This window comes from Lipophrys pholis (genome assembly GCF_963383615.2).
Source record: "Lipophrys pholis genome assembly, chromosome: 6".
In the NCBI taxonomy this organism is placed as follows: Eukaryota; Metazoa; Chordata; class Actinopteri; order Blenniiformes; family Blenniidae; genus Lipophrys; species Lipophrys pholis.
In genome coordinates, this window is record NC_137629.1 from 28187836 (window position 1) to 28202097 (window position 14262).

The window sequence follows — 14262 nt, forward strand, 5'->3', positions numbered from 1 at the left end:
TGAACAGTTTTATTATTTGCATTTGCTACATTAAGGACTCAAGAAAGTGGAAATTGGCATTTTCTAAATCACCAGAAAATGACTCATTTAATTCAACAAGCCCTGATGTTCTACACACACACACACACACACACACACACACACACACACACGCACATATATATATATACATATTCTGTATAAATAACCTAAACATAAACTTCTCAGGGCAACGCAGTGAATTGTGAGCTTCTCCTGCTGGTCAGCAGTGGTACATCTTTAAAATCCTGTGAGGAACAGCACATAATGATGCAATTAGTAACACATTTACGAAAGCTAATTTGTTTTGTAAGAAAGAGGAAAGAAAATTAAGTAACAAAATAGGATCAGAAGGGACTTATTCAAAGAAAAGGGGGCATTGTGCATTAAAGGATTGTTTTGGTTTTTTCATCAGAGGCTTTTTAGTCCTACATTAGAGGACCTCGGTATCAAGTATAATGGCAGAGCCAAAAGAAAAACAGCAGAGGAACTGACGCGCACTGAGAGATCTCTTCAAATTGGAGATTTCTTAACAGAGGTTGTACGCTTTCACACCACTCAGCCATTGAGTTTGTCCCCACTAGAACACTTCGGACAACACTATAGCACCTAAATGCTATTTTTGACGGATATGTATTTTCCTATAGGGGGAAAAAAAAAAAACTACATGGTACATTCATTGTGACACACATTACTCGGTGAGCAATGGAGCTTGTAGCACAACACATAGGATTTTTTTTTTTCCAGTTCAAGACTGATACACTTTTCTTTTTTTTCCTTTTCTTTTTTTTAAACGGCACGTCGACAGAAACCTCAAAACTTCCACACATTTGTCAGTTCAGGGTTTAACTGAAATGCTACCAGGTGTTGAAGTTGTGTTTTTTGCTTGGAAGTGCGCGTAGAAAACACTGCTTTGAGTTCACCGAACGCCTGCAGCAACATGTCTTTGAACCTCAAGGAGCGGGATCGATCAGCGCTCAACAGCAGATGATAACAGAGTTTCTTCACTTCAGTACGATCAACTAAAAGTCATTCATTTGTCACACGGCGGACAACCTTAACCCATAGGTACAACTGTCACTTATACTAGTACTTAACAAACCTACGTGTACAATAATGGCATTATATGGAGGTGTTTTATAACATAAATGTGACTTATCGTTCTGATTGAATTTTATTTTCACCGTACTTTCAAAAAATCTAAATCAGGAGAACAATTGTAATTTGTTTTGACCAGAGACCAGATTAAAATAGACTAGCACCGAGGACTGTGGAGATGCAGTAATTATCAAAACAGGACTGGTTACCAGCGCATTATAGAGATGGTAATAAAAATCCAGCTCATGTTTGAAAAATCATCAAATAACAGAGTAGAGAATATAATTAACGTAAAAAAAAATGCATGTCATCAAGTTATGTAGAAAAAGTCATATTCCCAATATCTTGCTGCCTTTGTTAAAAAGTCAAGTTATATGTTTGTGTTATGCCAATAGTTACTGATCATAACATGTTAATTTGAACATGATGGTCATGTTATTTGACTGAATCAAATCACATCTGTAGAGTTTTTATTTGAATTCCTCACACAATATTTCTTAACAAGATAGTATTGAGAATTAGCAGCAAAAATAATAATGAAAAAATGAAAATATTGTGGCACTTGAAACCTTGTAGCCTCAGCTAAAGAAGTAAAGGTCAACAGCAACTTCTCGCCTTCATTTTTAATCGAATGCTTCCCTCACTTAACTGAGTTTAAACAAGCAGCGGTGTCAAAGTCAGCTCTGAGCAGCCACCTTTGGTCCTCAGCCTTCCACAAACACTTGCTTGTCGGACACAATTATAGTGGTTTTTTTTTATACATTTGAAGAAAAAGCAAGGCAAAGCAACATTATCCTGAAGCATTTATATCTCCCCCGGGGAAAGTAAAGAAAACAAAAATCGTAAGTATGCTCTCTAAATCCTGTTGAAGGAAAGAGTGAAACGACTACATATTAAAGCAATAACAATAGTGTTAACGATGTGTAATTTAGCCGTCAGCTACAAAAGTTGTCTTGTGAAATCCAGCTGTGGCTGATGTTTTGAAGGAATACGGAGGTTATTACTGATGTAAGATGCGGGGGTAAAACCATTTATAATTATCCCAGAATAAAACACATCTGTCAAGAGTTGGTTTATCACTGCGCCACGAGACCTGTCAGCACTTGCGGAAATAGTACAGTAGCAGACGTCCATATGTCACGGCTCAGTGTAGTTCTTATCTCTGTCTGATTGTATGCGGAGCAGCTGTTCCAGCAGTGGGTTTCGCCAAACTGAGTGTCTCCAGGGCGGGGGTCTGGTGTTATCTGAACGTTGCTGTGTAAAGTTGGCATATTGCATGCGGTGCTGAGCTGTAGTGTGCCATATCATGCTGTGCCATGTTGAACCGGGCTGCACTGTGACTGAAGCACGAGTGTGAGGGTGTGACAGGCGAGCTGTGAGCAATGGCTACTTCCTCAGGGCGAGCGCGCACACACACACACACACACACACACACACACACACACACACACACTCGCCTTACGTATTCATGCTTTTCCAGGGTGTTGTATTGACAATCGTTTTATTTCCTGCAGAAAATTAACCAAACCCACTTAAAGGGTTTAATGACTTTACTTATCCGAACTCAATTTGTGCCTCCTCATATTGTGAGTGTGTAAAACATGTTGACGCACACAACTATAATAAATAGACGCGCACAAACAAACTCAAAAGCAGCTGTACTCTGACAGAGAGTGCGATAAGACCAAGAGACGTAGGGAGGAAAGGAAGGGAATAAGGGCGAGCAGCAGATGTAAAAATAGTCTGGAGTGAGATAAGGAAACAGGCGCGACAAACAGAATCAAAAGAGAGGAAAAAAATTAAAATTGAAGTGAAATCTAAACCAACAAACTGCTTTTGTTTTAATAGTTCATGTTTGGAAGACGCATTGATATGTGTGTGTGTGTGTGTGTGTGTGTGTGTGTGTGCGCGCGCACAGCTATGTAGGAAAAGTGACCTTTCTCTCTTGTTCTTATGAGTGGACTGTATAGCCTGAAGCCACAGCATTGCATTGTGACCTGACTATTGCTCTGCTCCCAGGCTCCCACACTCAGATGTGCATGGTTGCAAACGCAGCTGAAAAGCATGAACACTGAAGCTTGCACGCAGTCACACACACGCACGCACACACACACACGCACGCACGCACGCACGCACGCACGCACGCACGCACGCACGCACGCACGCACGCACGCACGCACGCACGCACGCACGCACGCACGCACGCACGCACGCACGCGCGCGCGCGCAAATATGCATGAGTGCACTTGCAGCTTTAAATACAGCTGAATGTCATGATTAAGTAACACGTGCCTGAAAACAGAAAAAAAGAAACAGTTTGGGAGACAGTTAATGGCTGAGTGTAATAACCTCAGTGTGGCTGATGCCTGTATGTTATTATATGGATGAATTACCAACCGAACCTACTGGGACCAGGCCCCGGGGCCCGGGGGTCCCCAAAGCCAGAGCTTATGCATGAAGTCGCTGTTATTGGCTCTGCATTTCTTGTCACCAAGCTGAAGGATTTAGTCTTTTTGGCAACAGCAGAGGCCCAAAAGTCATATTGTTGGACTTACTCCTGTGTGCATACAATACCTTTTTTTCTTTCTCTTCAGGCAGCTAAATGTGCCTGCCTCACCACCGGGGGTGGAGGGCTGGAGTTCACATGGCTGTTCCCAGAGGCTCTTTGTTCATATTCTACCTATGTGTAATCTGTGAAGCCAGATTAAAGCCTTGTTTCTGAAGGCTGATCCATTTGTTCTCGTACATCTGAGGTGGGACCAGAGGGACGGCCTGGAATCTGGCCTGGTGTTGATGTGGTTGACTCATTATTGTCATGAATGAGTTACTGAAAAGAGCCGCTGTGTGTAACGTCCTAATCCAGAGCCTCTGTATGAATTACAATTCACATTTTTTGCTGTAGTCAATCAGTTGCCCGCAGGTTGCACGACAACAATAAAGAGGCTCAACATCACACAGATGTGGTCTCTTATTATAAATATACACCTTTGAGTTGCACACATTGACTGTATCCAAATAATTAACATCCATTCAGACACTGTATTTGATTTTGGGACTGCAGGGTCCCTGGTAACGCGAACAAATACAAACTGCAGCCAATACATTTTGTTCAGCTGAAAACAGACTCAATTCAGTTAAAACCAAGCAGAAATTGCTTTCACATGAATCACTGAACTTGATAATGTTCTCATGTTTAAGTTCAATTGGTCCTTGACAAATGCTGATGAGAGAGAGTGAACTGGGCTCTCTGGACAGTCAGAAGCAACAACAAACACGCTGCTGTCGCCCCTTCGTGACTGCCACCTCTCCACTGCAGACAAACTTTCCCTCTCATCGCGTTCACAGAAAACAGACCATGCCAGTGGGTTTTCTTTCTTTCTTTCTGTCTTTCAGAGTGTGGTGTCTTCTGCCTCTGTAGGAGCCGATGTAATAGCCCAGCATGAACACTGCGTGCAACTGAGTAGATTCAGACACTGTTCTGTCACTTCAATGCAGCCAGAAACATGAAGGGGGAATTCATGAGCAGAGGGGAGTGCAAATGAAAGATGCATTTGAAGTAAAGCTGCACAGGCAGTACTTTTCCAGGGCAGGCACATATGCAGGTGGATTAGTGCTCAAGGATGGCCTGTGACCAAGACATCAATACCATGCGTCACCTCTCGAGACATTTATCAGTGGAGTCCATCTGGCCATGCCGCGAAAAAGCAAATTGGTTCATTGAAATCCATTTTTCGAGGTGAAATATTTTATTCAAAAATGTAAAAAGCTAATAATTGTTATGCATTTATTCCTGCATATTCAATTGCAGCTGTTGAATTTCAGTGTAGTCTAGCGTCTTATGGCAATTTATTGTGGACTGCCTGTGGTTGTTACTTGCGCCAACACTTACAATGGATTGCCCGGACATGTTAAACTTTTATCACAGAGGATACTTTATTATATCTTTGATAATATTCATGCAATGTGTAATTTCTCAGCGATAGCTCAATATAAAGTCACTGCTATAAGTTTGGGAATCGGTTAAAATCACCAGTAACGAAGTGAAAACCATTTTTATTTGTCAACTGCCTTGATTTCATTATTTATAGAGCTAATGATTAGATTGAGTATTTTCCTTTTTCCTCAAGGGTAATGATTAAGAACTGATGATGATCCCAGAATAAGCTATATAAATACTGCTGTAACATTTCCACCAGGCTTTGGCAAAGAATACAGTCTTCCTCCCATTCAGACCACCTGACTCATGCATCTACCTTGAAATCTAAATAAATTCTAAAGGCGGACGGGCTCAACATATCCATCGTGAACAGCAGTGCAAGTAACAGAATTTTCATTTTTTCAAATACACACTGGGAGCTCCTGTTTGGCTGCAGACGCAGTATAAAACACTTTGCAGATAAAACAATGCATAGTAGGTTTGTGATCTTCAAAAGGTGTGTAGACAATCTTTGCATGGAGATTTAATTTCCAATTTCCTTCATTTTTAAGGTGCAAATATTGATATTTGGTCAGTTTAATGTTTTCCGAAAGACTATAAATGGCACATAATCCAGTCTGGGGTTTATATTTCTAAGGATTGCATTGGGTGCAGTATAAAAGGCTATAGTTCTCACCTGCTCCACACATGTTTTTTGTTGCTCAGCAAACTTCAACACATTCTATGTTTAACAATGCTGGTAAAAGTTGAACCTGTATCATTATCATTGTGAGCATGTTAGCCTGCTGACATTTGTGCAGCCCAAATTACCACTGCTCCAGAGTTCAGCCTCATGGAGCCTCTAAAAACAGCAGTCTGAAATTACTCGCAAATTGCCTGCTACCTATTAAAACACACTCAATGCAGTTTTGCGACACAGTTTCACACCAAAAAAACAACAATTTAGCATGCTAAAAGATCGGGTAAGGTAGATTATCTTGTTTTTTTCGTCTCTTTATTGTCAAACCGTTTTCGTATCAAATCAACGATCTGTTATGACACAATATTTTACTTTTGTGGAATCCAATCTAGTGTATATATAAATCTGTATTATTTTTCTTCAACAACTTGTTATACTATGATTAAATATTTGAAGCATTTGGTGTATTTTCTTACACTTCTTACACATACACACATATATATATATATATATATATATTTTTTTTTTTTCTTCATTTATTACTTTTTTTTTTAATTTAAGTTGCAACATCTAACATTTTTCATACTTAGCTTTATATCAACTGTGGCTTTAATGTTTAGTATATTCTTTACAAGTTTGAATAAAAACCATACAACATTTCTAAAATGAATCTATAACTCTCTACCGATGTGATCTGGCTGTGTTTGCTGTTGCTTATATCCATTAGGGAGGTCTGCCACTTGCGCAGTGCATCTGTACTGCACCATTTACATGTGTTTAGAATATTTTCACAACTAATTACTTCCCGACTGTATAAATAAGAGTCACACGAGCTCAGGACAGTGTACCGTGCATCAGAACTAATGTGTCCCTTCATTTAGTGAGACACAGAAAGCCCTCACAGCATTACCGTCCGTATGGTGTCAAAGGATACTTGTTGTTCATACTTCACTGACTTTGTCAAATGCAAATGGAGCACCTGAACTACTCAACAATCAGATATAATTGGTTGGACCTAATGCCACCGATAGACATCAACACATTATAATGAATTAGTCATGAATTTAATTTATATTACCAGATACTGGGACAAAAATATTTTAAGAGGTGTCAAACTCATTTCCATATTAAAAACAACATTCATTATTTAGCCTTCATTACCATACAAAATAGAAACGTATTCTGCAAACAGGAGCTCGGCGTTTCAGGGGATGAAAGATCCGGCTGGATGATTAACAAAAAAATGGTGGGATGGAGAGACATACACAGACAGAGAAAGACAACGCGGGAGATTGAGGAGCACAGTAGGACAAAGAGAAATGGGATTGGAAGGGGATCAAGAGTAAAAAGGAGAGTAAGTGAAGAAAGAGGGCGAGGCTAAAAACAAAAGGGGAAGTGATGAATGTTAACTAGGGATTCAGGAAGGAGGATGGATTGAAAGGACGCGATGCATGGACGGACGCAGGAAAAAAAAAAAAACGCCACGATGGCATCACTGTTTTGGCTGATATAGACAAGTGAGTTGCCAGCGAAGCAGGCGGCTGACCAGTTTGGGTGTTATCACGTCTCCCTCGCAGTCTCTGTATTGACCCACTCTGGGGGAGGCAGGGATGGATGGCCGCGAGGAGCTGCAAAGTGATAATTGGTGATATGCTTACCTGGCAAGGAGCCTGCAACCCCCAGCAGGGCACACAAACAACCACATAAGCACACACACAAGTGCCTGCAACGTTATAGGCCAGGACACGCTTTAACTCTGACAACCACCCATTCCTAAGAAAAACACACACACTCATACACACACACTCACAGGTAGATTGGCATTAGAGTAAAACCAATCCCAATATCTCTCCTATGGAATACTAATACTGCTGCCCTTGTCAGCTGACCTCTTATAGGCCAAACAGGCTGTCTGTCAAACTAATGGGGCGGAACGCTGGCATATTGCTTTCCCACAATCCCTCAGTAGAGCTGGGACACTCATTTACTTCAGTCAGCTTGTTGCCAAGGCAACATTTAGGACGGGTCTAGTGGTGGATGGACGCACAAACATACACACCGCTTTTCACGCAGGTCTATATGTGCAACTGTATATGTAAACAAACAAGTGCAAACCCCCCCTTGTGTGAAATATGTGAAAGTAAATGAAAAGGTACTCGCACGCACGCACACACACACACGACGGTTGTTGGTAACAACAGTGAAAGGGAAAAATTTATGTATGCGGCTGCGGCGCTGTCAGCACCGTCTGCATGTGGAACACTAAGTGCTTCTTGCCTCTCGTCTCATCTCCACACCCCAAAACCAATCTTCTGCTCTCTTCCTTCATTCAGAATACATGCTCTCTTGTTCATTTGTTCTCGAAGCCAAGCAGACAAGCCTATCCTCCGCCCGCATTTTTCTCTTCATCCAGATGAGGAGGAAGCGGAGTGAGCGAGGGCTGCAGACACAGACGAGAGACTTCCAGCACCGGGTATCATGTCCTATTCCTGTTTTTCAGGATTGATTATAGATGTCAGCTCACACAAAATTCTAAATAAAATTCTGCAAGAATTGTGTTTGTTTATTTTTTTGCTGTTTCACAAAATGAAAAAAAAAAATGAATTGGAACCAAACTCATGTCGGACACTGACTCAGGATATCTAAAAACAACTAAACCAATCGTACACAGGCCGTGTCATCACGTCTGTTCCTGTCCTCCATGTCCCAGCAGACGGAGCATGATCTCATACGCCACTGTCTGTGTCTGTGTGTCTCCGTTCAAACTATAAATTTCTATTATGAAAGTGCAGCATGTCTTGACAGGTGAAAGATAGAAATCTAGATATATAAATCAGATGATTTGCTATGACAGTGTATACAGATACATTTATTTTTTTCGAGTTTATCTTGATTTAAAGCTTCCATGTCTAGCTTTAATTGCCGTTCACTCTTAAATTCAGCTAATTTCTGAAGCTATATTACCATTTAGGCAAACTGCTGTCAAGCATTCAAATCAAATCAATGGGTTTGTGTTGACTTATCTACAAGATAAATGCAATTAGTAACTCATCTGGAAATTTTACCTAAATTATATCATGTGTTCTCTTAAAGAACCAACAACTGCATCACATTACATTATGAGTTATTGGTTCTGGATACTGCTATTGTACATTTAAGTAGATGTCATCATCACCACTTTGTTGGCTCAAGTTTCACACAGAGAATTGAAATTATTTTATGTAATGGGATGTTTGAAATACATTGCTATCAGAGCCAATAATATATCACTTTGGATTTGAAGTGTTTGGTTTCTCTCCTTTTCTGCTGCACATTTAAAATGGACACTACGAGATGGAGTGTGTAATGTTAAACACTCAATTTCCTAACCGTTATGAACACACTAGTCAAGCACTCAAAAGGAAATGCATGTTGGCTTCAGAGGAGTGTGGAAGCAGCTGAGGATCAGCACCACAGTTTGTAAACCATCATTTAATATTGGAATTACAAGCTGCGCTTTCACACCAGGGCTGCACTGTATTTCATTAATGATACAAAATCTAATATAGAGCTTTTAAAAAAATCTATAATGATGATGACAATATGCCAGATTTGTTGACATTAGGACATTATTTTGTTCAAGCGTGGCTCGCTGAGTGTTATCAGATCTGCCTGTTTCTCATTAAAGCCAGTGATTGTAAAGCATGTGCAGTTCCTTTGGCGGCAGCGAGTGCACTTATAGTTCTGATTATTGGTAATCTACATGTTAGAAAAAGTAACCCATCCCAATTATTGTAGTCTAATGACAGAGAAAAAAAGACTCACTACATAAAAGTGTGTTTTATTGTAGGACTATTGAAAATATGAGGATTCGAAGTATTCAACATTAGGAGGTTAAATCAGAAAAGAGCACACAATCCCAAACAAATCTACCTGATTAAAGACATCACTTTTCTTATGGCCTGTTAAATCAGATTAATACATCAGGATATTATACTCACACTCTGATAATAAACAGTGTTGGAATTCTGTATCATAGAATTCTGAGTAAATAATCAGAAAACAAAGAATATAAAAATAAAAAATAAACAGATGTTTCAACCCTATTTTACTGTTAATGTAAAAACACAATCGCAGAAAAAAAGATGGTGAAAAATGTTTTCATTATTTCAAGACCATATCCACCTGGAATTCTGCCACTAATATAAAACAAATCAAACTGCTTCATAGCCAAAAAAACAAACAAACCATCAAATATCACGGAGATATGCTCCAGTTGGTTTGGAGGGAAAATAAATGCACATATCTGCAGTGATCCCTCAGCAGCCCGGTAAAAAGATCAGTGTGAAAACCATCAAGCACCAGGGACAATATCCTCCAACGAGCAGAGGACTGCAGGCCACGACCAAGGCAGCACCGACAGAGCTCTCAGTCTGCTATCAGAGCGACAAAGAGGTGTGGTGAAGATACCTGAGAAATACAACAAACTGTTCATCGCCGGGCCACACGAGACTGCCCAGCAACACTTCCAGCCCTGGCTATCTGCCTGAGGAGGTGAACTATAAAAGCACAGGCCAGGAGAATAAGCAGACCCGTATTTGAGGCAAAGTACTTTTAAAGTTTAGATAGAGCTCAGAGCTGGCCACATCAGGTGGGTCTCTTTGCCCTGGCTGAAGTACCAGAAAGTAGTTTTCTGCCAGGGCTCAAGCAAAGAGTCCACAAAGCAGATTTTTAATAAAGGGACTTTGGGAGATAGCAGGGATTTATCCGTACAAACACTATATCCGAATGCTGCTCTTATTAGGAAGGTTGAGCACTGGCCAGACATGACCTGTCCACTTTACACACTAATAGTCACACTATTTCAGAGTTTAAATGTATTCCGTTCGGTTGAGCTTAGAGCTTTTAGTTTTTGAGGCCACAGGAGTTCATCAGCTATTCACTCATTTCAGCGTCAGAAACTTCAGTTGAGGCCGAAAACCTTGCGGACAAACACTTCCGTGCAGCGCCACACATCCCAAAGGTACACACTGACATATGGTGACCTAGAAGGCAAATCTGTCCTGGCGCCAACAATTTGAAAGGCAGTCATTCAAAAATAACACCCACAGATACTCTTCATATACAGTACATCTAATAAGTGTATCAAGTTTCAAGCTTCCCAGATATTTATTTTTAAGTTGGAGCGTAATATAAGAAATTAATAAATTACTGAAATTCTTCATCTCCCATCATTCAATACCCAATTATGATGAAACATCCATTAAATAATCCTTCTTTTTCTTAAATCTTCAAGTCTACTACTACTAATTTTCAGGCTTTCTCTAAGAGGACAGGAGATATAGACAGAGATATTTGATTGGGTTTATGACTCATCATTGACTTGTCCATTCAAATTCATCCACTGGATTGGTCCAGGAAAATCTGCGCATTGTTCTCGCTATGTGTTTCATGTCAATTGTTCTTTAAAGGTGATTCTTCAGCTCAGTCAGAAGTCCCGAGAGCTCTGATGCACAGCGATATCCCTAGTTTCACAACCCTGACCAGGCTCCCTGTGCCTGATTAAATCACAGCCCTAAAATCATGATGCTGCCAACACCATGCTTTGCTGTTGGTATGGCGCTCGGGCAGTTTTCCTCAGGCATAATGTTTAGACTTGATGTGTAAGATCAGATAATCATTTTGTTTCGGAGTGCTTTAGGCTTCCTCTGTCATTTACTGAGGGGAAACTTCTATTGCGCCGCTTTGCAATGAAGCCCTGATTGGATGAGTCGCTGCACTAAGCAATACACTTCAAGAAAGTTATTCCACCTATACACAGTGACCTTTAAGATCTTGGCCACCTCTCTTACAGCAGCCTTTTGCCTCCGATTGTTGAGTTTAGCCCAGCTGACCCGTTTTGGGCTAATCCTGATTTGCTGCAAAGCTCTGCCATTTAAGATTTACAGATGCCTATATGCTTTTGGGACGTTTCAGTGCTGCAGTTTCTCTTCCCCAGATGAGTGCGTTCACAATGTTTCTGAACACTTCAATCTGCACCTGCAGCCTCATGTTCTGGAGTTTTGTTCTGGTCAACTGTGAGAGTGTGTGCTTTTTCAAATCTCATCCAGGGGATTAAACTGATGCTTTATTCAAAGCAGATGATCTCCAATGAACATGCAAAGTGATCTCAAACAGGATTAGGTGGGAAAAAAGGGGCAGGTGTCATATCAAAGGGTTTGAATCTTCATTACAATATGATATTTAAATGGTATGTAATCGTAATAAAATTCTAAACATTATGTTTTTGTATGTATGTATATATATATATATATATATATATATATATATATATATATATATATTGAGAGATCTATAAAACCACTGTTGAATGTTTGTCCCACTGCACCTCCAATCCTTATCGGGGCTTTCTTTTCTGCTTAGAAAATCAATCAAAGCAGTAAAATGTTGAAATGATAGATAAGCTCTGGAATAAATGAGCAACTGCAGCCAGTGGACTTAAAAAAACCCAGGTTAATTTCCTGCCCTTGAGTTTGTTGTTGATGCGCTTCCTGAGCTCAGCACTCCTCGAGATTGAAGTGCGAAAACAATGTCGGCAGGTGTGCATTTGATCTCGCTGAATGACATTTACCCATGCACTCTTGAGACTGAGTGGTAAAGCAATGTAAAGACCTTTTGTTGCCTCACATCTGATGGAAGAAAAAAACCCTAAAACTGAATAAATGAACACTCAGTTATGCAGTGCAAAGTGTGATCCTGGCAAATGGGGGTGCATACTGAATGATGTGTTTTTATTTCACTCGACTCCTCTTTTGCATTTGCCTATCCCAAGTGACTGCATCACAAACACTATTGGACCCGAACTGCCTTTGTCTCTCTTGTCTTCTGGCTCTAAGCATCTTTTCCCACTCCTCTCTCTTGTTTGTTTCACTCTTCCCATCGTCTCTACCTTTGCCTCTCTCTAATTAACACCTACTGTAGGCTCTATCTGCCTTACCAATTCCCCAAGGACAGAACTGGAAAGAGAGACGTGCAGAGGGAAATAAATACAATAAGACATGAAAGGAATCAACCGAGCCAGAAAGAAACTAGAATGACAAAGAAATGCATGAAAAAACAAATTCAGCTGGTGGCTTTTGGACGTCTAGACTCATCCAGCCCGTCATTGGATGTTTTTAAAATGAATACAGATCCAGTCGATAAATTGAGCTGAATATAAAAATCTTTAAAGAAACAGCAAAAAGCAATATGAACGTGTTTTACACTGAAACACACTTTACAATTCAGACACACACACAGAATTTCAAGAGCTCTCTACAGACGCGCCGCCTATACAAAGCCATCAGAGACCTAAGGACAACATCAAATGATGCTGTAGGTCCTGAGGTCCTCGACTACATAATGTGTGTGTCTGTGCCTATTGATTAGATCTACATATCATTTCAGGCGAGCAAATCCACAGGTATAAACTGGCACACGAATGCAAGATAAACACATGCAGGTGTGTCAGTGTGTATTTCACCATGGAGACTGGGGTTGTAGGAAAATAAAACAAAATACATTCATGCGTACAGAAAACTGCAAATAAGAAGGTTAAAAATGACAGCCGGACTGAACTGGTCTAAAATGCTAATGCTGTTTATCCAAATGCAGAATAAGAAAATAACCACAGGCAAATGAACCAGCACCCATATTTGCAATAAAACACACACACACACACACACACACACACACACACACACACACACACACACACACACACACACACACACACACACACACACACACACACACACACACACACACACACACACACACACACACACACACACACACACACACACACACACACACACACACACACACACACACACACACACACACACACACAGTGAAGAGTGTCAGTGAGTGCGTGCATGTTTCAGTAAATGTGGCCGCTGCATTAGTCGTTCAGATTTATTACGAGTATCGATTAACCGCGGACGTCCAACATCACACACACACGGAGCAAAGCACTGAGTCAACAATACACTGAAAAATGACTGTTTATATCCACAGCACTCCACACCCATAAATTATGAACTATTGACTTTGCACCTGCGCGCACAAGCACACAGGCAGGCAGGCAGGCAGGCAGGCAGACACACTGTGCAGCATGCAAAAGCACCTTGAACACCTGCTACAACAAAGAGCTACCTGCTACCAAACACAGTAAAATACAGACGGCACACAAAGGACATAAAACATTCACACGCTTTTTGGCTACTGCATTACACCGCATCACCTGAATCTAATCATTATTTGGTGTCCGCAGAGGACTATTTTGCACCACAAAGCTGTGCCATTAATAACAGCTGAGCCGTCCAAGTAGCTTGGCAAGCATGGGAACTCACACAACCCGAAGTACCAGACAGGTTGCGACTTACCTCCCCCACCACCAAGCAGAGTCTTGTTCGCTGAAAGAGAGAAGAGAAAGAAGAAATGATCGTCAATATAGCTGACCTGTGGGTTAAAGTGATGCTTGTGCCTCAAACCTTCAACTTTAAACTGA

The 14262-nt window shown here is 40.7% G+C and overlaps 1 protein-coding gene across 2 annotated transcripts in view; it reads right to left on the bottom strand.

Moving 5' to 3' along the window:
- The window catches only part of macrod1 (mono-ADP ribosylhydrolase 1), a 127171-nt gene that overhangs the window by 42854 nt on the left and 70055 nt on the right, over positions 1–14262 (bottom strand). The window contains exon 4 of one of the 2 annotated variants that reach the window (XM_080465000.1): positions 14138–14167. The exons of the other annotated variant lie outside the window; for it this stretch is intronic. Within the exon in view, the coding sequence (XP_080321126.1) occupies positions 14138–14167 (30 nt within the window). The remainder of the gene's footprint in view (positions 1–14137; positions 14168–14262) is intronic. 2 annotated transcript variants of the gene reach the window in all.